This window comes from Castanea sativa, chromosome 3, assembly GCF_040712315.1.
Source record: "Castanea sativa cultivar Marrone di Chiusa Pesio chromosome 3, ASM4071231v1".
Classification (NCBI taxonomy): domain Eukaryota; kingdom Viridiplantae; phylum Streptophyta; class Magnoliopsida; order Fagales; family Fagaceae; genus Castanea; species Castanea sativa.
The window spans coordinates 51,398,408-51,424,825 of NC_134015.1; the positions used below are offsets into that span (position 1 = coordinate 51,398,408).

At 33.0% G+C, this 26,418-nt stretch overlaps 4 protein-coding genes across 4 annotated transcripts; 2 read left to right on the top strand and 2 right to left on the bottom strand.

Moving 5' to 3' along the window:
* The first annotated feature begins 1,910 nt into the window (after window positions 1–1,910).
* Window positions 1,911–5,122, top strand: LOC142626882 (uncharacterized). Its single transcript, XM_075800588.1, has 3 exons — window positions 1,911–2,608; window positions 2,751–3,048; window positions 4,866–5,122. Exons 1-3 carry the CDS (start codon window positions 2,096–2,098, stop codon window positions 4,886–4,888), a joined length of 834 nt encoding a protein of 277 aa, XP_075656703.1. The 5' UTR covers window positions 1,911–2,095; the 3' UTR covers window positions 4,889–5,122.
* Window positions 5,123–9,824: 4,702 nt separating this feature from the next.
* LOC142627590 (pentatricopeptide repeat-containing protein At1g59720, chloroplastic/mitochondrial) lies at window positions 9,825–11,836 on the bottom strand. Its single transcript, XM_075801466.1, has one exon. It carries the CDS (start codon window positions 11,748–11,750, stop codon window positions 9,897–9,899), a length of 1,854 nt encoding a protein of 617 aa, XP_075657581.1. The 5' UTR covers window positions 11,751–11,836; the 3' UTR covers window positions 9,825–9,896.
* Window positions 11,837–19,877: 8,041 nt separating this feature from the next.
* On the top strand, window positions 19,878–23,178 carry LOC142628189 (uncharacterized). The gene is made up of 2 exons (XM_075802228.1): window positions 19,878–20,699; window positions 22,341–23,178. The coding sequence occupies exons 1-2, from the start codon at window positions 20,098–20,100 to the stop codon at window positions 22,786–22,788; spliced, it is 1,050 nt and encodes a 349-aa protein (XP_075658343.1). The 5' UTR covers window positions 19,878–20,097; the 3' UTR covers window positions 22,789–23,178.
* A 1,829-nt stretch (window positions 23,179–25,007) lies between these two features.
* LOC142628213 (thioredoxin H5-like) lies at window positions 25,008–26,142 on the bottom strand. The gene is made up of 3 exons (XM_075802269.1): window positions 25,866–26,142; window positions 25,482–25,604; window positions 25,008–25,362 (listed from the first exon to the last, which is right to left on the bottom strand). The coding sequence occupies exons 1-3, from the start codon at window positions 25,980–25,982 to the stop codon at window positions 25,231–25,233; spliced, it is 372 nt and encodes a 123-aa protein (XP_075658384.1). The 5' UTR covers window positions 25,983–26,142; the 3' UTR covers window positions 25,008–25,230.
* Window positions 26,143–26,418: the final 276 nt, after the last annotated feature.

The window sequence follows — 26,418 nt, forward strand, 5'->3', positions numbered from 1 at the left end:
CTCCTCGGACGGGCCCAATAAAGGCCATGAGACGTGCTAAAGGATTTAGAGACAGAATTTTGGAAGTTCTGTTGGGTAAAAGTGTGATCCAAGCACTCGTTAGAAGGAGGAACGTGTGAGAAATATCTAAGGAAAAAAGTTGCTACCACTGCATTAAAGGCCCTGCATCTACCTCCCTAGCCGCATTAATGGAGAGATGACCTTTGAACAGTAATATTGAGTCTTCTAACTATTATTTGAAGACTTCAAGAAGGTGGTGGATGGGACAAGTATCAATGAGGAAAATCTGTGCTACACGTGGGAGAGAAAGAAATGAAGAAGATGGATATAAGAGGACAGGAGAGGTATGAAGAGGAGCAGGGGACGAAAAACTTGAAGACCAATTGTAATATTTTGCTTAAAAAGAGAAAGACAATACACGTGGTCCTCGGCTTACGTCCGATGAAAGTTTTTTGTCATAGTCATCTATTATTTGCATAGATTGCGGCATTCTAGTCTGTTTATCAACTCTCCAATATCCCTAACCTAGATTTCAAATCCATACTCTACAAATTTCATTGTATAAGACTCTTTGGGCCTAGGTCCATCTAGTGATTGGACTGGGTACAAATTGTGCACGCACACATATAGTATTAAAAAATTATAAATACTCAAAATTGTTGTTTCTAAATACATTAAAATGCAATAATTTACTAACAAAGACAAGCAAAAACAAAATAATGTTTTTTTTAATACTAGGTTGGCTAGGATTTTTTTTTTTGTGAAGTTAGAGCATTCACATTAGTAGTGCTAACAATCTTAGCTTTTATCATCTCAAAAAGTTATTTTATCTATTTATCACCTCACTTTACAATACACCAAATATCAAATGTTTTATTTTTTTTATAACTTCATTTAAAATAATATAAACAATTCATTAAAATAATAAAAGAAGCTAGAGAATTTGAATTTTTTAATTGAAGGAAAATATATAATCTTGATAAAATATTATATTTTATTTTTAACAACTTACTACAGTTAACTGGTATTTATACTAGTTTTCTATAGTTGCAAAAATTTAAACTTTAACTTCTCCAATAACACATGATTTTCCAGTTCTTTAGTGGAAAAATAGTTTTTTTTTTTTTGTTGCTAAAATATAATTACTACTGTGAATATTTTTATTATTTTTGTTAAATTTTTTAGTTGGATATATAATTACTGTTTGAGTGAGGCTAATTAGACTAATAGGAGAAAAAAGAAGCCTAAGGTTTTGGGAGAGGCCTAACAACAAAAATGAAGAATATTATAACTAAAAAAAATTCAACACAGGGGGTCGGGCCCCCTTGGGCCCCACTTGCGTCGGTCCCTGTTTTTAAACATGAAATATTTATGTTGTTTTTAGTACAAACTGTGGTATCACCATAGTCCTCTGAATACGTGGTAGTCACTTTTCTTCATGAACTATATATCAATGTTAAACTTTTCACCCCTACGTCAATTCTTCTATTATCGAAGATGGAAACTCAATCACATGCAAATCACGTGATTCATTTGGGTCTTTTGACCTTGTGCCACTTAAGCAAAATTTATTATGCTAACCGTGCATTTTACAATTTAAAAATTTTAAGTGCAAAATTTAATTTAGAATATAATTTATAGTGATAAAATGTAATATATCCTATTCACGACGTCGGCAAGTCAATTTCTAAGCTTTCATGTTCTAAAAATTATTGTTAATTTTAGCATAATTAAAAAACTAGCATTAGTTATTTTAAAATATTATATTTTAAAATGTCAAAAAAGTTAATTTATCTATTATAAGATAGCATTTAACAATACCACGTCTCTTACTTTAATTCTCAACCACAAAATGAGACCTGACATGCAAGAGGAGAGAGAAATAAAAACTGGGTGATGTTTTAGCATTTAGCACACATGACACCTTTACCAGCGATCTTTTTAAATGGAAAGCAGAAGTTGCACAACAGCTCAAATTCATCATTCACTTTACCATTCTCTTCACTCTGATCATTCACATGCATGGCAATAAAACATTTCTTGTCTAAACTCTGAAAAATTCCAACAACAAAGTTTTTTTTTTTTCTGAGTAATAATGGACCTCTTCCGCAACGCCAAAGCTGTCCGCCTCCGTAGCCACCATGACAAGTACCTTGTAGCCGAGGAAGACCAAGTGTCCGTGACCCAAGAACGAAACGGATCCTCCACCTCCAGCAAGAGAGCCTGGTGGACCGTCGAGTTTGTCAAAGGCACACAGTCCATAATCCGACTCAAGAGCTGTTACAACAAGTACCTCACTGCCTCGAACCACCCTTTCTTGTTTGGCGCGACGGGTCACAAGGTGGTGCAGTCTCTGCCTCAGAGGCTCGACTCCTCGCACGAGTGGGAACCCATCAATGAAGGGTCCCGGGTCAAGCTCAAGACCCGGTTCGGCAAGTTCTTGAGAGCCAATGGTGGTGTGCCACCTTGGAGAAACTCTATCACCCATGACATTCCTTTCAGGGACTCTTCTCAGAATTATATTCTCTGGGATGTTGATATTGTCGAGATTCAAGCTCAGTCTCCGAGTCAAAACTCACACCCACCATCACATCAGAATTCTTTGGAGGTTCTGAGTTGTTTTTTGTTTTGTTTTTTATTTGTTTGTTGTTTTTGTTTTTTTTAATTTATAAAAATTGAATCTTTTGGTTTAGCTGTAAAAGTTCTTTGTTTTTGTTTTTGTTTTTGTTTATTTGTGTTTTGGTTTGCAGTCTAGTGGTTCGAATGATGTGAGTGTAGCATCACCAAGGTCATCAGAGGGGAGGACTATATTCTATCATGTGGCTGAAGATGATGGTGAAGTGGATGATGAAGCTGTGGAGGAGTATTTTACTTACAAGGGTAATGTGGTTGAAGAAATGACTCAGAAATTGGAGAGAGAGACGGGTTTGGAGGGTATTATAGTGTGCACTCGGAATCCCTTCAATGGAAACCTTCATCCCCTTCGATTGCAGCTTCCTCCAAACAATTCAACTATGCATGTTGTTTTGGTTCAATCTTCATCCAAAGGTGAGTTTTAACCTTCAGTTGGTTTGGTCTTTTGTTACGTACATGAATTTTGGGCTATGGGTCCATAATATAGATCATGTAGAAGTGAGATAATGTTTGGAGCTTGTTATTTTAACACCTGTGTGTTATAGAAGTTTGATATTTTAACATTTATGTTTATTAGAGTACTTGGCAGTAAGAGTGTTTGTAATTCTTGGTAGTAGGACTCCAATAGTTAAAGTTAGTTTAGTTATGTCCTAGTTTTTAGGAGAAGATTATGTGAAGTGAGTCATTGACTACAAGTTGTTAGCACCTTACTAGGTATTTTATTGGGAAGCTGTTAGTTCCTAGTTTTTAGATTGTAAACATTGTGAGGTCCTTATTTTTCGATTGTTAAGTTGTATCAACTAGTAACTCGTGTGAAACCGGCTTAAGTATCATTAAATAAAGATATCAGATAAGTTTAATCAAAGTTGGATACTAATTGGTTCCCACAGGTTAGGATTTCCTTGGTCAAATCCGAACTTTATCCATTGTTTATTTTTGGTTCTAACTAAAATTCTATCTTCTTTCCTATAAATAATTCTATTTTCCCTCCCAAAAACTGTGTACATATCATCTTTCCTGAATTCTTAATCAATTTTGTGATAACTGGTGTATCAATCTGATAAATAATTAGCATTACAACCTGTTAAAAATGATTTTTTCGGAAATACACAGAACACACGATCAGTTTGTAGTAAACACAGAATTCTAAGAGATTAGATTCTGATCTGATTCCCTATGCTTTATTATCAGTCAAATGGTACATAAAGTGATTTATTTTTAAAAAAAGGGGTCGAGCATAAAGTGCACAACCATGCTTTGTGAAGCTCACTGTAGGGTAGTCAAAGCCTTTATTGTAAATTAAACATTGAGTTTGAAAGGTACCTGTTTGCTTGGAGGGAACATTTTTAAGTCTCCAATTTTCCTCGACATTTCAGTATTTGGTCATCAGTTGCATGCTAGGAAAACACATATTTGGGCTGTATTGTCAAGTGGTGCATAAGGCTTTTGAAGGATACTGGGAAACTATGGATGCAGATTATCGTTATAAAAGAAACGTACAAAGATAGGTGGCAAGGATGTTAAATATGCTAACTGGTAGTTACTTAGCTTCAGTAATTTGACTCTTTAGCAAGATTGCTTTCTATGTCAAAATAATTATCACCATGTGATGTACTCTTGTAACTTTTGAATCTTGATAGGTACCATAGTTTTTTTTTTTTGTTGATACTTCTCTGTGTTTTACACTAGGATTTTTATTTTTATTTTTATGGAACACTAGGAGGAGTTGAATAGATATAGAAAGGATAACTATATAATGAAGGCTAGCAAAAGAAAGACTAGAAAGTAACAATTAGGTAGGAAAGACACGGTTGGTTTTAAAGTTCTATCCCATTCCTTTAGAATACCTGCAATTACCAACATATTTGTAAGATCAAAAGTTTGTTTGGAGGGACAATATTGCTAAGAATGTTAAGATATACTATTGGTCAGTTTGGTGGATTTCCAATGTGTTTCATCAAATGACACAAATGTCATTGAAATTGTAATTTCATAAGAGTTCATTCCTACTATTGTGATCCTCTTGATTGCATCAGAATATGAAGTGTTGCATCTCTTTTGCTTTCATAATATCACTGAGATAACTATGACTTGACTTGTATCATCATATTTTTTCATCTTCACCATCAGCTTTAAAGGCTATAGCGAGCAATTTGTATTCTTATTTCTTATTTTTGATTTCCCGTCTCCATTTCATAATATCTTTTTTGTCTTTGCTTTTGGTGCATCAGTGGCAATGGACTTCGCAAATTAAGTATCTAGAGAAGCATCATGGGCGCATTACAATTTTATTCAAATGAGTGAGCAATTATTCTGTAAAATTATGATTTAGGCCAGTTTGTATGCCGCCTCAAAGCATTCGGGATCTTACTCTTTTTTTTCTTTTTTTTTGAGAGGGTGGATCTTACTTTGTTGTGTGGTTTTTCTTTTTCTTTTTTAGCTGGAATACTCTGTTCTGTTCTGTTAATAAATTAGACAGTTGAACGGAGATAGCTCAAAGCACATGCTTCTATTTGATATGATGGGCAGTCATAACAATACTAGTGGCCCATCAATAGAGTTCCTGTTTGGTTCATCTTGGAAGCTAATTCTGATGATACTCTTCTGTGGGGTTCATCAAAGGTTATATTACATTATAAAATGGGTTCAGGGGCATTTGTTAATGAACAATTTTAAAGAAGTTTTGATACTATTAATTTTTATGAAAAATATAAAAAGTTGTTAAAAAATAAAATTATTTTTTTCTATAAAAACTTTCTTAAAATAGTTAGCTAACAAATACCTTTAAGGTATCCGTTAAAAAAATATTTATAAAATATACGCACACTTGTCTTCATTATTTTTAAAAAAGAGCCATGTAAGGTTTTGTGATTTTGTTTTCTGGAATGCATTTAATTTCTCTTTCTAGACTTGCGTAGTTAATTTTATTGTAAAGTTATTTTCAGGGGTATTTTTTTAATTGCATATAATTTGAAGGTCTAGTTAGACTTTATTATATAAAGAAGAGAGAGTACAGAGAGGAAGGAGAACGTAGGGATTATATGGTTTTTGCCTAACGACCTACATTCACGGAAAAAGTCCTAGACGATTACATCTTCACTATAATCTCAATCCATATGTTACAATGAATCTTAAGTAGGGTACATATAAAGTTAGGTGATAGGATTAGGTATGCATGGACTTAACACTATAATTAGACCCTTGGGCCAATACACATGAACTTAATATCACTGAGTCTCTGTCACACCCTTCAAATTGAAGAAGACTGAGTCTCTGTCACACCCTTCGAATTGAAGATAGAAGTTTGAAGACAACTTGAGTTTGGATGGTAACTTGTGAAGATAAAGTTGCCTTGAAGATGACCGTGAATAAATGCCAAAAGACAAAAAAGAGCCTAAGAAGGCTGCACTAGTGACCAAGCAAGATTTTCGTGTCTCAATTTGATATTGTTGGACTAAAATTCCTAGTTTTATTGAAACCAAAATTTATCTTAATTGTAATTTAACCAAGAATTAGAGTCAAACTTTGGGATAAATTTGCAGAGGCAATTGATGCAAGTATGTGCTTTGATACATCAACTACTATTAATTTAAAAGTTTGGGATAAATTTGTAGAGGCAATTGAGAAAGCAATTCTTTCATTTGTACAAGATATGTCTTTTGAACTCTTAATTTAGACGGTTCATGCTTGAATGATCCTAAGTAAACTATCATTGTTTTCTATAAACTCTTCAAACTTGAATGTGAATTTAGATAGTCTAGAGGTCATAGATTTAAGAAAGAGGTTAGTACAATTTTAAAATGAATTGTTTGTGGTAGTTAAATTTATATTTTCTTATATTAGTAATTTGTGCCAAGAGTATTGTAGTTCAACTGACACTTCTTGATGTTTTATTAGAAATATCTAGGATTTAAATCTCCCCTCCTACAAGACCAGAACTATCAAATAATCCCCCCTGGAACAAAGAATACCCAAAGGAAATACTTAAATTTGATACATTGTATAAAGAGACAATATTTTATACGGTAACAAAAAATTATTATGTAGATAAAATTAGAGTCAAACTTTGGAATAAATTTACAATGACAATTAATAAATAGATGTATTTTAAGTGATGTTAGAGATAAAACAAATTTTACTACATAAATCTTATAAATTGACATGTTACCAACTTCTCAAAAGTAATTTATATATTTATTTATTATGTTGTTTAAGTGACACTAATCATAGTCTTGTCACATCAGCTTATAAGTTTTTTATGATAAAATTTGTAATAGCTCTAGAATTTTACCATGTGTATTAATGAATCTAAATCATGTGGAACAAGTTAGAGAAAATAAAAATAATATTTTGTCGAGTGATTTTATAAATACTACAAAAAGTTTACAAATCAATGTGACAATAAATGTGATGAATGCCAGTTAGACGTTTACAAAAATCCTACAAACAATTTATAAACTGACGAGTGTCATATCAATTTGTAAAAGTTATGTAAGAAAATTTGTAGTATTTTCTAACAATATAATAGATTTGAATTACTTATTATGATTGGTGACAAGTTTAAGACCTATATAGTAAAATTTATAATATTCCTAACATTACTCAAATTTTTCATGACTTTAATGTTATATAATACTCAATGTAATTATCTTTTAAGCCCTATATTTCTTAAATGAATTTAAATTAAACCCTTTTATTTTTAAAATTTTAAATTAAACCATAAAAAAGTTTTAAATTGTTACAATTAAATCATCTAATTAGCTTAAAATTAAACTATAGACTTTTAAAAGTCATATCAATTTAAATCTTAAACTTTTCAGATTTAATTTTATAGTTTGATTGGAAATTTCAAATGAAATAATATTAAAATTTTAGAGTTTGATTTTAAAATGTTAATTTTTTAAAAATACAAACTAAGTGCCAATGGCTTTTTTTAAAGCAAAATAATAGCTTTTCCCCAGAACCATATAACTAAAAGCTTCTTTAGCAAATTATTTAGTTATATAGTCACTTTTGAAACTCAAATTTGGCCAAACTGAGTTTCAATCTCTTTTATATAATAATGGGTAAAATACTGTTAACAACCAAGGTTCAAGATTTTTCAAATTTGACTAATAATTAACGATTTAGGGACTAAGTTGGATTTAGGAGTCAAGTTAATCAATTTTACCCTGTAATAATTGCACAAAATATCCCTCACTTATATATAGGGTAGACCCCACAAACATGGACGCATAACTTACAAACAATTATAAAATTGAGTTTCAAAAGAGACTATATAATTAAATAACATAGGAACAAAATTTTTTAGTAATATAATTCGTAAAGTTTTAGCAAAATAGGCCAAATGTCTATGATTTAAAAAAAAAAAAGGAAAAAAAGAAAAAGAAAAAAGAGAGAGTAAGGTTAAACATTCATTCATTTCTTATATTATTTAAATAAAACCAATTAATTATCGTCACCTCAATTTGTAATCTTTCATGTACTCAACTTTGTAGATATATTTGGCATAGCAAATTAGCAACCATTAGCAAGTATAGAAAGCAGTCAAAGCACAAGTGCACCACAGCTCAAACTTCATTATCCACTATCCACTATCCACTTAGTCTCTTTAGTCTCACTCACATGGTAGTAACATTTCTGAAACACTTTTTGAATGTGTGGATAACTTCAAAAGATTGAGTCGTATGGAGAATTTGTCAATGATGGATAAATACCATAGGGGTTGATAATGATACTTGATAGCACATTGTTTGTTCCTTTGGGTCAGCTATTTGAAAACATACTTTAAAAAAAAAATTAGTTTCAAAATTTTGCGTTCTAAATACATAATTGAACAATTTGTAACATTTGAAAGATGCGATGTTAAAAAATTACCTTGTGAAAATACAATATACTTTTAAAAATGACACTTTCAAAAATAGTTATTCTACGACCATAACTCTAATGTGATTGATTATGATTGGTAAACAACCAATTTTATATGAACTTACATAGTCGGCCACAACAGAGCAATGGCAAGAGTTATGGTACAAAAATTGGCTTTTTCTTTGAAAAAACTTTCTATGAGTTACTTTATCCATAGCTACAATTTGAGATCATGCTTTTTCCCCAAAATTTAAAAATTTTCATTATTTTAGCAAAGCCAAATTGACTCTATAACAACTGCCGCAATCCATGGCATAATTTTAGCAATAATATGGGGGACACGCGAGGGGCCCTGCAGAGCATGAAGAAGAATATTCATAAATATAAAATAACTATTGCAGCATTGAATTAAGATTTTCAATTCAAGCTTATGTTGTATAAATATTAAATTGAATTAACATAAATTCATAATAATAATAATGGATTAAAGTAACATAAGGTAGTGATTCTGATTTCTGACACATAAATTGCTGTAATAAAAATTGCATTTGAGTCATTCTATCTCACAAAGGAACTTGTCTAAACCGACAAACAATGTGGAATCAAAGGAGAGCATGTGCACCTGCAAAGTGCAAGCCAGATTATAATTTTGATTTCTGAAGCAATTAATATATAAATGGCCTAAATAATGGCCTGCGTAGTAGATCAAGATTGACTAATGCCAAATGATCAAGCTAAAACTAAAAACTACTGTCAATTGATGTCATGCACTAACGTGAGAAACCTACCTACTTGTTAGCAAGACAAAGCCGGCAGGCATATTGGCTTAAATCACTAAACTACTCTTGTTGACAGGGAAATTAATGGGACTAATTGTAATTAACGTAGAAAGGTAATATACGACTATGGCTGCTAACATGTGACTTAATTTCAATGGATAAGCTCCGTATTTCTACGTGCGTGTGGAATCTTATAAGTTAGCTGTAACTGGTCAGCTTGAACTTGGACAGGAAGTACCCTATTCCTATGTAAGGAGTGTATATACAACAATCTTCTTGCTAGAATGTGGAACTTACGGTTTTGGACCTTACAGATAGATGAGAGTGATATTGCATAAGATACTACCTCCCATTCGTAAGAATATATCTCATGAGAGATGAGACATCTCTCTCACAACATGTGGGACTCAAACATGATGTGACATAGATGTCTCATAAGATTGCATAAGATAATTTTCTCCTATTCATAGATGTTCAAAACTACATACTTTTTTTTTTAAAAGGTATTAAATTATTCAACCATAACATGGATGTGGCAGGCAATTTGTGCATACAAGTCTTTAATGTAATTTATCCTTATTTACATCTAATGACTCTTCATACAACAGAAAATCATCACCAGTAATCCATGCAAGAACAGATGCCATCTTTAAAATGATGGAATCGAGCACGATCTCTCACAATAATCTCAACATTATAGATTCTAGATATTAATTTGGTAACCTTATGGCAGTCATCACATACCCGAAGATTCTTAAATATACGTATAGGCATGCCTGGTTTCAAGCTTAAGAGCCCAAAAGCAATTGCAAGTCTCTCACTATGTAACCTAAGAGCATGTTGTTTTTCATTGTTGAGCTCATCAACCATTGGTGCTTGTGAAAAGTCAGGTGCATGTCCTACTGATTCTAGTCTTTCTTCGATCACATCCAAAACCTGATATATTTCTTTAGTTTTTGGATGAGATGTGTCCCCAGCGAAAAATTCATGAGAAGTGCCATATATCTCTATTGAAGTACAACCAGGCTCTTTTGTTACACCCTTATCAGTCATCAATTTCCTAACCAATCCAACATCATCCCATCGGCTAGCTGATGCATAAACTTTAGACAAAAGCACATAAACACCACTGCAATCACCTCCTTCTGACTCAAGGATCTGTGAGGCCATTTCTTCACTAAGTTCTACGCCTACGTTCTTCTTGCAACAAGCATCAAGGAGAATCCTCCAAATTATAACATCAGGTTTCATGGGCATATCTGAGACCAAGTTCAAAGCTTCATCAATGAGCCCAGCACGAGCAAGGAGATCTACAAGGCATCCATAGTGCTCTAATCGTGGTTCAATCTTATAATCAGCAATCATCATATCAAAATAATTACGGCCCTCACTTACCATACCTCTATGGTTACACGCGCTCAAAACACCAACAAAAGTAATAGAATCCGGGACAATACTCTCCATCCTCACCATTCTAACAAAATATTCCAATGCAGCCTCAGCCTTCCCATGCATGGCTAACCCTAAAATCATTGAATTCCAAGAATTCACATCGTGTTTAGGCATCCTCTCAAAGACTTGCTGAGCAATTTCCCATGACCCACATTTGCAATACATATCCACCAAGCAATTGTTCACCAAAACATCATCAACCATGTCAACACCACCCTTCCTCAACACACAAGCATGAGCCCACATCCCTAAAGCCAGAGCACCCAAACCGGCACAAGCACTAATAACACTCTGCATTGTATACCCATCAGGCTCAAACATGTTCTGCATCTCACGAAACAGTTTCAATGCAGTATAAAACTCACCTAACTGAACATAAGCATCAATCATAACATTCCATGAAACCACACTTCTCTCAGGCATTTTAACAAACACTTTCTCCGCTACATCCAAACACCCACAAGTTCCATACAAATGAATCAAACTGTTATTAATATAAACATCTGAATCATACCCAAGTTTCAAAACATGGGCATGAACCTGCTTCCCCACAAAAAGCGCAAACAAATACGCGCAAGCTTTTAAAACAAAGGGAAATGTATGTTTATCCGGCATGACTATTCCTTGTTCTAACATTCTATAGTATAACTGTATAGCCTCCTCTTTGCGGTCAGAGCTTCGTGCACACGCTCTTATGAGAGTGTTCCACATGAACGAATTGGGGTTGTGAACTTGGTCGAAAACCCGGGACGCGTAGTCGAAATCAGAAAGAGAAGAGAAGTGGAGAATTCGGGAATAGAGAAAGAGGGTGTGTGGACTGTGAGTGGAGGTGGTAGTGCGGAGTGTGTGAGCGTGGATTTGTTTGAGCTGAGACATGTCCGTACATTCATTGAGCAATTGGAGCAGACGGCTGTGGCTGCGATGTTGAGCTGAGTAGCCATTGTTGTCGTTGTTGATTGTGAACGTAGACTGAAAGTGAGGAAGTGGGCATTGTGCGGTTGTGAGCACTATTGACATGATAATATGATATACGCTGGCTGGCTGTTATGGCGGATAAGATATTCATTGCTCATTGGGGGATTTTTTAATCGGAGTTTCTCAAAAAAAGAGTATAAGAAAAAAAGAAAAAAAAGAATGGATGATATTTACAAGAAGGAAAAAATTCTACAGTCACAGTTATAACAAATTTTACTAATTAAGAATTGGATCTAGTACTTCTGTGCATTTGATCCATTAAAATATGAACACATGACAAGTGTTTGACATGTGTCTGCATCTCAATAAATTAAGTGTACATGAGTATTGGACTGTCTCAAGCTAATTCCACTACAAACGCTAGAATTTCGACAAATATATGATATTTCAATTGCAAGTTTTTTTTTTTTACCATGCTTTTCTTTTTGGTTTTAGAGATACAACTTGCTGCTTCTTCTTGATCTTTTCTTTGCTCCTCCAATTTGACCATTGTTGTTACTGATGGAAAAATATATGAAGATTGTTAAAACTGATTAACAAAACTATAAAGTTGAATGCAAAGAACATAGACTATAGTAGATTGAAACCTAAATTGGAATAATTAGGAACTTAGAACTAAGGCACAAAACTAAATTCATTGTACTTGGCAATTAATTTTGCTCTCATTAAGAAAGGTTCCTTCGGTGCAAATGGTATAGACGGTCACTTTTTGGATACAATGATAACTTGTTAGTGTGCACTTACCTACGAGGCTATGAAGTCATAGTTGGATGCCCGAGGAACAATTTGACAATAAAAGATAGAGAAAGGAAAAATGAGAGTTATGTATATTTTCATCTTTGTGGCTAACAGCACAATAAGTCAATAATAAAGGAAAGGCTATAGTTATGGTTTTAGCTGACTTGATTCAAAACTTGCTTTCAATTGAAATTTCCCAAATTGAAATGATAATATTTTAGAGGATTTGAAAGTAAAACCTTTTAAGAGGAAATAGATTAAATATGGAAATTATTAGTGTGATTGAGGTCTTGAAAGGAAAAAATTGATCATTGCATTGAAGAGATTTTTTCCTCTTTTATTTTTATCGCTATAGGAGAAGAAATCGTGGACCTAAGTGCAAATTGAGAAGTACACAATGGGCTTCGGCTTTTCTCAATTTGAAACTAATGGGCTTTCGTTTTTAATAAAGTTTATAACATGCCCAACAATTATTTGCTAGGTACGTACTTCATTAGTTTATTCTATTGATTGTTACACACTTGACCTTTATTATTTAGAAGGTTTGCCAAAATTTGGGTAATGATTATAAAACTTTATAGGTTAGGGTGCAAAGTATAAATGCCCCATAGTTTAGGTTGAATTTTACAATTAATATAAAAATAAAATATTATCAAGTACGACAGTACGAGTTTCATCATGCAACAAATATTAAAAAAAGAAGAAAACATTCTTTAAAGCGATATAGGAAATACGTCAAAGAAAATAATAATAAGCTATTAAATGTTCAATGAACAAGCAAGCAGGAATACCCAACGTAACGAATACTTCGCAAGTCAAAACTTTTTTTTTTCGCAATCAATGGCATGAATCCTTGCATCAATGCTCGAGCTACCACAACTTAATTATTATTATTATTATTATTTTTATTTTTATTTTTTTACAATACAGCCCAACAAGCTAAGTAAAACTTGTAATGGTACACACAAAATATGACAATATTTTTTCGCACTTATTTATTATTTGTATTTATTTATTTATTTTTACAAATGAAGGTGTTCAAACTTCTTTGAGTATCTGATTATTCTCTTGAATGTATATAGTCTTTCTGTCTTTCATGCACCAAGTTATTACAAGGAAGAATTCTATAGAGGTATCCATTTTTTCGCACTTATTTATTATTTGTGTTTTTTTTTTTACAAATAAAAGTGTTCAAATCTCTTCAAGTATTTGACTATTCCCTCGAGTGTATACAGTATTTCCGTCTTACACGCACTAGGTTATTACAGGAGGAATCCCATTGAGTTAACCCCAAAATATTGACAAAAAGTTTTAAACTCAAGATCTCATGAATATAATGAGGTCTTAAGAACTATTAACCTAACCCATTGAGGTTCATTTTTCTCATTTATTGAGTTTGTAAATTTTTACTAATTTTCTTAAGAACAACTAATATCATTTTTTTTATCTACTATCCGGTACATCACAAATCAAATTTTGTGTGTTTATAGTGTCTCTCAAGTAAAAAACGAGGTATGGGGTTTGATGGCTATATATATTTTGTATGGCTCAAATATAATATAATAAGTAGTACAAATTGACAAGTGGAAGAATATAAAACAAGTAAAATATGGTATCTCACATGGGTGTTTGGTTGGGTTTCACTTCATTTCATTTCAATTCACAGGTTGGTACAAATTTGAAACCGAAAAATTAAAATCAAAGCGACAGATATCTTTAAATTTTGAAAGCAAACCAATCCAGAAAAAACCGAGACTAAAACCTTTCGTTTTGATTTCAAAATGGCCGATTTGGTCGGATTGTTGTCGGGTTATTTGTCCCAAACTCCAACACCCACGTTAAGCTTTAAATCCTTGTCGTTTTGTGATTATAAAAATATAAAAATATATGAAATAAAAAACAAAGAAACGGTGTCGTGTCAACGGGTGTGTATTTTTAGCGTTACTTGCGTCTACGACTACGACTTATTAGTTACGTATGGGAAGAAAAAGATTCCAGTCGTACTCGTTATTTCCGCGGCTACCGACTTGATGAATCTGTGTGTTAACTGTATTTTTAAAAGAAAGATACTCTCTTTATCACTCCAGCTATTATTTCTAGTCTACTTCACTGCACGTTCTCATTTTGAGTCATTTCAATATTTTGGATTACATTATTGCTTTGTTATGGGGTCCTGATAAGCTCACAAGCCTATTATGTACTACCTAATTCTTTCCTTATTCCACATCATGTGAAATTGACCACAAAGGCTTAACCAAAAAATATAGTAGATATTTTTGCTAAGCAAAAAATAAAGTAGATATAGAAAAGGATAAAGTGTTTTTTTTTTTTTTTAAAGAATAAAAAGGATAAAATTTGGTTTAGTAGGTCACGTGCCGCAATGCGCATCACTCATTTTCTTATTATTATTTGTAATTTAAGATTACAATTAAATTGGTTTATATAAAACAGTTATAATTAAAGATAAAATTTACACTAACCTTTAGCCGATGTTTTAAAACCTGTTACAATCTGTTACATAGATTGTTCCAGCTTAATTATTAAAATACAATATTTTGATATTGATGTATTGTTTCGATTTTCGAGATTAATGTAAATATGACAATAACTTTATACAAAATTTAAATTTCATGTCATTTCATTAATAAACATAAATTCATAAAAGGTTTATAACAATTGAAATATATATATATATATATGAAGGTTCATAAAATCTTATGAATAAAAGTACAATTTGAAATTGGTAGAATTTGGAGTGGTCAGTGAAATGGTCAAAGTTTGGTATACCTTGGAATTTTGACTAAGATATAACAAGTAGGTTGGTTTTATTGATTATGCACAAATATTCAGTCATTTCCATCGGTACGGAACAAATTTTAAAACTTTGTCAACCTCCCTTGAAGACTTAAGGTATTAAAAAAAATGATATCAACCTACAAAGTTTGTTTCTCAAAAAAAAAAAACCTCCAAAGTTTCACAAAAATGATAGTAGTCTCTCTAATATTTGTAACATATATAAAAAATAAAATGAAATCCATATTTTTGTGGGCTATTAAGTCACCCCATTTATGTGTACTAATATTCCATTGGTTAAGCAATAATGTTCATATTTTGTGTATGCATATTAAAATTACTTAGTATTCTTAAAAAAAAAAAAAAAAAACTTGCCATTGGCTTTAATTATGTGGTCCTTATTTTGTGCTCTAGTTATTTATTCATCCGATATACTACTAGTCATTTCTCAAAAAAATAAGAAGAAGATATACTATTAGTCTACTACCGCAGAATTGGGTATCTTTTTTATAGGAATTTTTGTCCCATTATTTGGCTAAATTATTCCACCTTTTGTTTATGACGCATCTCCAAAACTCCATGATCGATAATGTGGAAAATTGAATTTGAAACCTCCAAATTTACATTAGACCCTAGACTAAATAACTTATCACCTAGATACCCATGTGGGGGTTTGGATAGGGTATCTCAAGACAAAATAGACATTTCATATTAATTTGGTGAAGTGGATTTTCTTCCAATTAAGTCTTCCTAAGAATGTCAACGTTGCATCACCTTCTCCATATTAATTTGGTGAAGTGGATGTTCTTCCAATTGTGCCCTCCTAAGAAAGTCACATTGGTTGCATGTATTAGAGTTTCAGTCCTTATAACCCCAGACTACTACTACAAAGATTAGGTCATTTTGTAGCGGTACTCTTGTTATGTAATATATTATAAGTCTATTTAAAAAACTTTATATACTACTTTCGTGTTTGTGTGTTCTAATAAGTATATTACTGATTCTTAAAAAAAAAAAAAAAATAGAATGTCAATGTTGCATCACCTTCTCTATATTATTTAGAGCAGTGCTAATTGCACTAATTTGGCATTCATGCCATTTGTTGCAATATTAGATATATATGATCAATATTCTTAAATGGCCCGACATCACATTTAAAACAATATCTCGTAAAGTCTAATTTTAATATTTTTAGATATAAGCTTATGAATTACGTTGAAATTACACTAAAAGGTTATATACAAGTATATAATAATATGGTTTCAAAAATAAAAAGTATATAATAATATAAATAACTGTTGACTTTGAAAGCTATTTAAATACACCCCCAAAATATATGAAATCAAATCAATAGAAAAATTTCTCATGGGCCTAGCACACTCATGAGATACCAGCTCCAAATTAACATATCACAATCTTCTAAAAAAAAGTACAAAATTTGGTTTAATGGGTCACGTGGTTCAATGCGCATCACTCATTTTCTTATTATTGTTTGTAATTTAAGACTACAATTAAATTGGTTTATATAAAAAAGTTATAATTAAAAAAAAATTATACTAACTTCTAGTTGGTGTTTTAAAATCTGTTACATGGATTGTTCCAGCCTGATTATTGAAATATAATATTTTGATATTGATGTATTGTTTCTTTTTCAGAGATTAACATAAATATGACAATAAATTTATACAAAATTTAAATTTCATGTCATTTCATTAACAAACATAAATTCTTATAAGGTTTATAACAATTGAAAAAAAAAATGTAAAGGTTCATAAAATCTCATGAATAAAAGTACAATTGAAATTGGTAAAATTTGGATTGGTAAGTGAAATGATCGATACAGTTTGGTACAACTCAGAATTTTGACTAAGTCAGCATTTGAGTACGGCTGAAACACAGTGCGTCTGCATTTCAGCCATTTTAAAAAATAAAAAAAACCAGCGCATATTGCACTGTTCATGGGACATGAACAGTGCAAATAGAAAAATGAACAGTAATTTCATTTTTGAACAGTAACCGGAAATTAATATTTTAATGTTTTCAGTTTTCAGCAAAATAACCGGTATCCAAATGCACCCTAAGATATAACAAGTAGGTTGGTTGAATTGATTTATGCACAAATATTCGGTCATTTCAATCGATACGGAACAAATCTTAAAACTTTGTAAACCTCCCTTGAAGACTTAAAGTATAAAAAAAATGATATCGACCTCCAAAGTTTCACAAAAATGATAGTAGTCTCTCTAATATTTGTAACATATATAAAGAATAAAATGAAATCCATATTTTTGTGGCAAGGACTGTAATTGCAATTTCTGGTAAGTCCTAGAAACTAATAGAACTTGGGGTGTGTGTGAGTTTGGGGTCTCCGAGCTACAATTTGAGCTAGTGGTGCCAATAGGCTTACCCAAATATACCGTGGGGCGTAGGACAATGACTGCTACATGCAAGTCCTTCTTTTTTCTTCTTCAAAAAAAGTCACCCCTTTTTGTGGAATAACATTCCATTGGTTAAGAAATAATGTTCCTAACTTGCCATTGGCTTAATTATATGGTCCTTATTTTGTGCTTTAGTTATTTATTCACCCGATTTACTACTAGTTGTTTCTCAAAAAAGAAAACGAAAAATATATACTACTAGTCTACTACCATAGAATTGGGTATCTTTTTTCCTTTTTTTTTTTTTAAAAAAAAATTATAGGAATTTTTGTCCCAATATTTGGCTAAATTATTCCATCTTTTGTTTATGACACATCCCCAAAACTCTATGAATCGATAGTGTGGTAAATTAAATTTGAAATCTTCTAATTTACATTAGACCCTAGACTAATAAACCCATCACCTAAATACCCACGTGGGGGGTTTGAATAGGGTATCTCAAGACAAAATAGACATTTCTTTATATTTTTCACGCTTATAACAAATTTTAAGGTATGAAACTGTTATTTTTTGGAGTATTAATTACCATTTTCTTATATGTTAAGAGAGGCAAATTTAATTAATTAATTAATTAAAAAAAACAGCAACAAGCAACAATAACTAGATTTTAGTGGATTCTCTTCCAATTAAGTCTTCCTAAGAATGTCAATGTTGCATCACCTTCCCCATATTAATTTGGTGAAGTGAATTTCCTTCCAATTGTGCCTTCCTAAGAATGTCAATGTTGCATCACCTTCTCCATATTAATTTGGTGAAGTGGATTTTCTTCCAATTGTGCCTTCCTAAGAATGTCAATGTTGCATCTTCCTAAGAATGTCAATGTTGCATCACCTTCTCCATATTAATTTGGTGAAGTGGATTTTCTTCCAATTGTGCCTTCCTAAGAATGTCAATATTGCATCACCTTCTCTATAATTTGGTATTCATGCCATTTGTTGCAATTTTTTTTTTTGAGAAATAATTACAACATACTGTTAACCCCACAACTTGAACCCTTTCGGTGCCAATTTAACTGTAAGGCCTTTGACCATTTGTTGCAATATTAGATACATATGATCAATATTCTTAAATGGTCTATCACATTTAAAAAAATATCAAATATAACCTTATGAATTATGTTGAAATTACACTAAGAGGTCATATACAAGTATATAATATGCTTTCAAAAAGAAAAATATATAATAATATAAATAACTGTTGACTTAAATACACCCCCAAAATATATGAAATCAAATTAACAGAAAAATCTCTTATGCGTCAGGCGCATGAGACTTACATCTCATAAGCAAGTGGGCCTCACATGTGTGAGACCTATCTACTTGTGAGAGACTGGTCTCATGTGCCTGGTGCATGAGATACTAGCTCTAAATCAACATATCACAATTTTCTAAGAATATATATATATATATCAACATATCACAAAAATTAGATTAAAAAAAATCACAAAAATAACTACTATAATAACAATTTAACCATTGACTTTGAAAAGTCCTATAGAAATTAGAAAATACTCCAAAAAAAATGAAAATAGCCAGAGCAAAAACTACTCCCGAATTATTCAAATGTAAATATATTCAAGCAATTATCATTTATTAGTCACTTAATTTTTTTCCAAAAAAGAATAATTCTATTAAAAACGTGTCCTTTATTAATCAAATCCATATTAATAAGGTAATATCTTATATTAACCTATTATAAAATAAAGAATCCTAAAAAAAGAATTCTCTATTTCCATATTTTTATTTATGACTTCTTAATGTAATAATTTGTGATTGAACCTTGTAGTATCAACTGGTTGGCTCATTTGTTTGGGGTATAAGCGTAACTAAACACGAAGTTCCTATTTGTGTTTATGTGGCTTAAGCTTTTAATCACAGTTTTTAACTTTCAACTTTTATGCATAACTTTTTTTATCACAAAAAAAAAAAAAAAAAAAAAAAGAAGAAGTTAATTGATGTAATATATCCTATACAAGGGATTAACTACTAACACTAACTAACACTAACACTAACACACACGTTGGGGCAAATTTTTTTTACTTTTTAAAGAAAGTCAAAATATTGTTAAATAAATATATAAATAAAAAAAGAAATTTCCCGCGACTTTCACGAACTCCGAAATACCAGAGCTGTTACTGGGAAATATCCGGGAGAAAATAATATAACACCCGTTAAGTAAGCAAAAAAATACGAAACGCGTATCAAAACCGTGACCACTGCTCTCTTTTTTTTTTTTGTTTCTGCTTTTCGCCACTTTACTTACCCCTTCCTTTACTCACTCTCTCCTTTTCTTTCTTCTTCCTTCTTCACAACCGCAACAACGACCGACTCTTCCAATTTCATTCTGTTCATATAAAAACACAAAAAGCCTTTTCAAAATCGCTCACATTATCAATCACTAGCTTTTCGTTTTTAGGTGCCATGGGGGGAGTGGACTACTACAACATACTGAAGGTGAATCGGAGCGCGAGCGACGAAGCCTTGAAGAAAGCGTACAGGAAACTGGCGATGCAGTGGCACCCGGACAAGAATTCGGCGGTGAACAAGAAGGAGGCGGAGACTAAGTTCAAGCAGATCTCCGAAGCTTACGACGTTCTCAGCGACGCTCACAAGCGTAAGATCTACGACCAGTACGGCGAGGAAGGACTCCAGTACGGCGAGGAAGGACTCCAGTTCGCCGAGGGGTATAATCCGGCGTCGTTTCGGTACAATCCTCGTGACGCCGACGATATTTTCGCCGAGTTCTTCGGCGGATCTCGCGCCGACGATCGCGCCGGCCGGTATAACCACGCCGCCTCTGCCGCCGGTAGAAGTCAGGTTAATTCGAATAATAGCAATAATCACAGTCATAATCGCAATCATAAGAATTATAATAATATTAGTAGTAATAATAATAATAATGTTATTAATAAAAATAAGAAAGCTGAGGCGATCGAGAGCAAATTGGTTTGTAGTTTGGAGGATCTTTACAAAGGTTGCAGGAAAAAGATGAGGATTTCGCGTTTGGTTCCTGATGAGTTTGGGTAAGTTTTTTTTTTTTTCTTTATTTTGATTATGAATTTTTGTTAGGTAGATTAGTGTGTGAGTGTGGAGTAATGGTTAGTCAATTTGTTATTGACGGAATTGAATATGTCTATTTTAGTTGTAGAGTGTTTGTTTGAAATTGGCAAAAGACAATTACTTGTTGGATTTAATTGTTTGGTTGACTTTAACTGATTTTGAGTATTTTAGCTAATATAGATAATAGTTGGGTGAATTGTGCTAATTTTGGACTTTAAAAACTATAAAAATAAGTTTTTTCATTATTAAAAATCCTTTTTTTTTTCGATGGGTTTTAATTCAAAAGGCACTTCTTTTTTCCTGTTAAGAATTAGTGAAGGGTGAGGTCGTGGATTCAGAACTCATTCGATACGTGTCAAAAACGATTGAAGATGAGTTTTGCATTCATGTTTGAGATTTTTCCACATTTTGTGGAGTATATTTGAAACCATTTTGGTTATTAACCATGAATTCTATATCTCCTCATGCTTCAATAGATCTTGAACATAAATTGACAAAAAAGAATTTTTTTTTCCCACCAAATTTCCTTAATGTTTGTTCACCACATTGCTTTGTTTTTTTTTTGGATTGGCCCGTGCTTCTTTGCTTGATTGTGCACTCTTTAGATGCCCCCACTGGAAAATATTTGTTTTATTTTTTGTCACCTACAATGATGCCATTTTTCACAATATGTTGCAAGCTTTGTCTTAAATGATTTTCAGTGCGACAGTCTGCTAAGGTAATTTGTATTTATGTGGGTTCTAGCAGAAGTCAACTTTGGTAGGTTCAGCATCCTAAGCACCCAGTTGGCTAAATGAAAGTTCTGAAGGGCATTCATATAACTGTGGTCCATCTCTCACACTGAGTAGATTTGAAAAGTAGATTACCTTTACTGGGTTAGTTTCATCGGTTAGGGACCTGAGCTGGTTTAAATTTAAGAAATTATGAGGATTTATGGTCTGCAATTTGGTTTTGGGTCAACGTGTCCATCACCTGGGAGTTATAGCAAAATTTATCGTCTGCAAGGCAATTTATTAGTCATTATAAACTGATAATGATAATGCAATTTCTTTCTTATGGCCAAAAAAGAAAACAGAAATTCAAGTTTAATTTATTTTGGTTGCTTTCTTTAGCTTTGACTTGAAAATTGAAATTGCAAGTTTATCACTTTGTTCTATTGTATAAGTTGTTTTTGAAGTTATGAATACACCTGAAGTGACCAGCAGCTGTTTTTTCCATCCCTGTACCTAATCCTAGATTTTTTTTGATAAAATTTGTGTTCAATTAGGGCTTTGGTTGAATTTAAAAAACCAACCTTAAGTTGGTTATGTTTTGGGACTGGGTTGTGGGCCTTGTAGCTGAACTAAATTAGTTGGAACCAAGGTGCATTCTTAGACAGATCATGTGTGCAGTGTGGTTGGATAGCCTGGACTGTAATTGACATTTTCAGTTTGTTTCTGGAAAACCATAGCTATTTTTTCAGGAAAAAAGAGGGACTAAGTATCTGTGGAACTATTTGATGTCTTTATTGGTTTGTTTGTTCGATTTTCCACTGTATTTTTTTAGTTTGAATGTTTCTTCCTTTCTTTATGGTGTCACATACAAGCAATTTTAATTTTTTGCAGTAAGCCCAAGTCTGTTGAAGAAATATTAAAAATTGATATTAAACCTGGTTGGAAGAGGGGCACTAAAATCACCTTCCCTGAGAAAGGCAACCAAGAACCTGGCATTATTCCAGCTGATTTAATATTTGTGGTGGATGAGAAACCTCATGCTATTTTCAAGAGGGATGGAAATGATCTGGTGGTTAATCAGAAAATATCACTGTTGGAGGCTCTCACAGGGGTGAGTTTTAATTTGACAACCTTGGATGGCAGGAATCTTACATTCCCAGTGACTGATATTGTAAAACCTGGCTATGAGATGGTGATCCCAAATGAAGGAATGCCCTTCTCGAAGGAACCCAGCAAGAGAGGAAACCTTATAATTAAGTTTGATGTTATTTATCCTTCAAGGCTCTCATCAGAACAGAAATCTGACTTGAGGAGGGCGCTGGGCGGATCTGAGAGCTAGTTCTGTTTGAGGCTAGGCATATAACTATCCAGTAACTTTGATTGACAGTGTGAGGTCAAGTTAAATGTAAATATGTTGTTTCACTAATAAAAATGAAGATTGTGCATATTAGGAAGGAAGTTTGGAGGAATGGCATTTTTGTTGGTAGGTTTGTTGGTAGCATAATGTAGCGTAGCAAGAACTAGCATCCTCAGCTACTGCCTTAGCTGCCAGTTGCCACAAGATGACTTTGGTTTATTTAATTGAAATTCGTATGCTAGGAATGTAAAGATAGTTTTCTAAATGTGCAGTCACAAGAACATTTTATATTGATGTTTTTTGGAAGTTATGTAATCCAATGCATCCACAGATTTCACATCAACTATAAGATTTTGCTTTTCTTTGTTTGAATGATCTCCAAGAAAGCACTATTCCTGTCCATTTTGTTTAGAAGAATGTATGGTTCAATCTGCTTTACTCCACAATCTTTTACAAATTGTATTTGTATGAATTTATTTTGTTTATTTTCCACTGTACTTGTCTGCATGAATACTTTGATAGGTCAGAATTTGAGAGCAGACGCCAATATCTTGTTAGATGACTTGCCAAGTATCATCTCTATTTTCTCTTTCGCTGAATTTATTGACAAGCTTAAACTATTTGAGGTCCGAGACTAGCAATTTAGTTGGGCTGTCCTTGGTTGTTGAAGTGATTATTACTCAATCAATTCAGGTCTGGTGGTAAGAATTCAGTACTTCATTTAGCCGGGTAATCATTGTGCCGACCCCAGTGTTTTGACGTTGATGTAATTCATAATCCTCAACTATGGAAAAGAATGGCTGCTAAGAAACTGAAAAGGACATAGCATTCCTTTTCTCAGGTGCAGAGAGAGTATCTTGTATGGTTGTCTATGCAGCACCTCATCTCCTGTCCTATACTTTTTCACGAGGATGGAATTTTGATATGGTTTTTTAGGTATTATTCCATAGATTTTTCCAACTGGATTCAATTATGTGGTTGCATTTTTCAATGAGTTATCAATTGGAAGTGGTGCATATTGTGGTTGTTTCAGTACTTCTGTAAGCCTTGCACCTCTATTGAGTAATGCCTGAGTCGCAGCATCAAGGTCTGACCCAAATTGAGCAAAGGCGGCAACTTCTCGATATCGGTCCATCATTGTAAATCTTTGTCCTGTGTTTCTCAATCTTGGTATGCAGCTCATCCTTCCTTGCACCCACAACCTTGTCAACCACTTTCCCTTTCTTAATAAATGTGAATGTTGGCATTGTCTCCACCACAAAATCTTGAGCCACAGCCTGTTTTCATTTAAACATTTTTTAGCTGGGTAATCATTGTGCTGACCCCAGTGTTTTGACGTTGATGTAATTCCTAATCCTCAACTATGGAAAAGAATGGCTGCTAAGAAACTGAAAGGGACATAGCATTCCTTTTCTCAGGTGCAGAGAGAGTATCTTGTATGATTGTCTATGCAGCACCTCATCTCCTGTCCTATACTTTTTCACGAGGATGGAATTTTGATATAGTTTTTTAGGTATTGTTCCATAGATTTTCCCAACTGGATTCAATTATGTGGTTGCATTTATCAATGAATTACACGCTTGAAATTAATTTTCTTTCAAAAAGGTATTCACTATTTTTATTGCATTGGTCGATACATGGTTTTCGGTTGATTTCAATTGGGAACTTATAAAGTACATTAGCTAAGGAACTATATTTGGTACTTTTTACAAAGAGTTGTAAGCAAAACTAGTAATTTAGCAAAATGTTTTGCCGGATTACTAACAGATACAGATATTTGTAGTATTAGAAAAAATAGTCAAAGTTGAGGCAATTGTATTATACACAATATTAATAATGATTGAAATAAATTCGGTGCTTATCAAATTAGCTTGCACCTGGATTTTGCCAGTCATGTAAAGATGAGATAGCGTGATGACTACGTTGAAAATATCAGAAACTGTCATTTGAACTATAATGGTCTTCGCAAGATGGCAGATGTTGATGGTTTATCGAATTGAAATGACTTGCGTGAAAATATTGCATCCTAATTTGGCCACCTTCTTTTATTGTTTAAGAGGCATCCAAGAACTTTTAGACCCTGCCCTGTCGATATGCTTTAGTTATCTATACAGGGAGGGCGACCAAATACTTTCACAAGTGGATAGACTCTGATTAACTTTCCTATCATTACGGAATATGCTTTCTTTTGCTCAATGGTGTCAGAGTGAGAGAGAGATTTTATATTAATAATTTAAAACTAAAAAATGTTAGCAGCTCAAGCCAATTACATCAACATGAAAAAATGCAAGATACTGCATCTTATTTAGCTAGAACACACTGGTGATTATTTGATGCATCCTGCTCCTCATTGCTTCTTCTCTTTAAGAGGTTATTGTAGAATACATATTGCAAGGCCTTGCTAACAGGATCAGCATGGTCCATCTATGTCCTGTGTTTCTCAATCTTGGTCTGCAGCTCATCCTTCCTAGCACCCACAACCTTGTCAACCACTTTCCCTTTCTTAATAAATATGAATGTTGGCATTGCCTCCACCGCAAATTCTTGAGCCACAGCCTGTTTTCATTTAAACATTTTTTAAGTAAAAACATGGTATAAACCATCTAGGACAACAAGAAGAAGAAAAAAAAGGGACACATATCATATATATTATAGTAAAAGGACAAGAGTTATACCTCCAACTCATCCACATCAATCTTGACGAAATCCACATTCGTATATTTGCAAGAGAGCTCTTTGAAGGTTGGCTCTATGAATTGGCAAGGTCCACACCATGTAGCCGAGAAATCAATCACCACCTTTATCACCAGAAAAGAAGTAATCAACACCAAATATTACACACTATATAGCTATGGATAAGCACAATTACACCGAAAAGAGGATTCGGCTTTTGTCCAGTGCTCTAGTGCACTGGGCACGACATAGTACTCTGACGGGACAAGGACACAATACATGTCCAAAAATGACCATGTATTATTTTCGTGTCCCATCTAGTACACTAGAATACTAGACAGAAGCTTTAAAAAAAAAACGAGGAGACTTAGTAGTTGCAGTGTTACCAGTTTGTCACATTGCTTGGAGGTCTCGAAGTAGGCTTTCCATTGGTCTTTTGAATGGTAGGCAGTGACACGAGATGGCCCCGATTCACTCTCAGTCATAGAGAAATTGGCTCCCATTTTTCTTTGCTTCGTAAAAGCTGCCTACTTTCTCTTATGACTAGGAATTTTAGATGTAATTTTGGCTTGGAATTTGGATGTGGAGGGAAGGCTTTTTATACAGTTGCTGGAGGAGAAATTTCTATAGTAATAGGAGCTTTATTCGATTCGTTGATGTGACATTTTTTCATGTGAACCGTCTGCTCTAATAAATACTATTTGAAGCATATTACATATAAGTACCCAAATAAAACAATGATTCATCTCTTTAATCAGCAGCAAGAGCTCTCCACAGCTAGCCGTTCGTTTTAAAGCTTTCATAATTTGGTAAATATTCGCCCATCTCTTAATTTACACACATTTTTCACATAATATTGTTTAAAACATGAAGAATGGATGTGAAATAATGAAAGTGAGAGAATCATTCTCATCTTATATGAAATAGTTTTCTTGATGA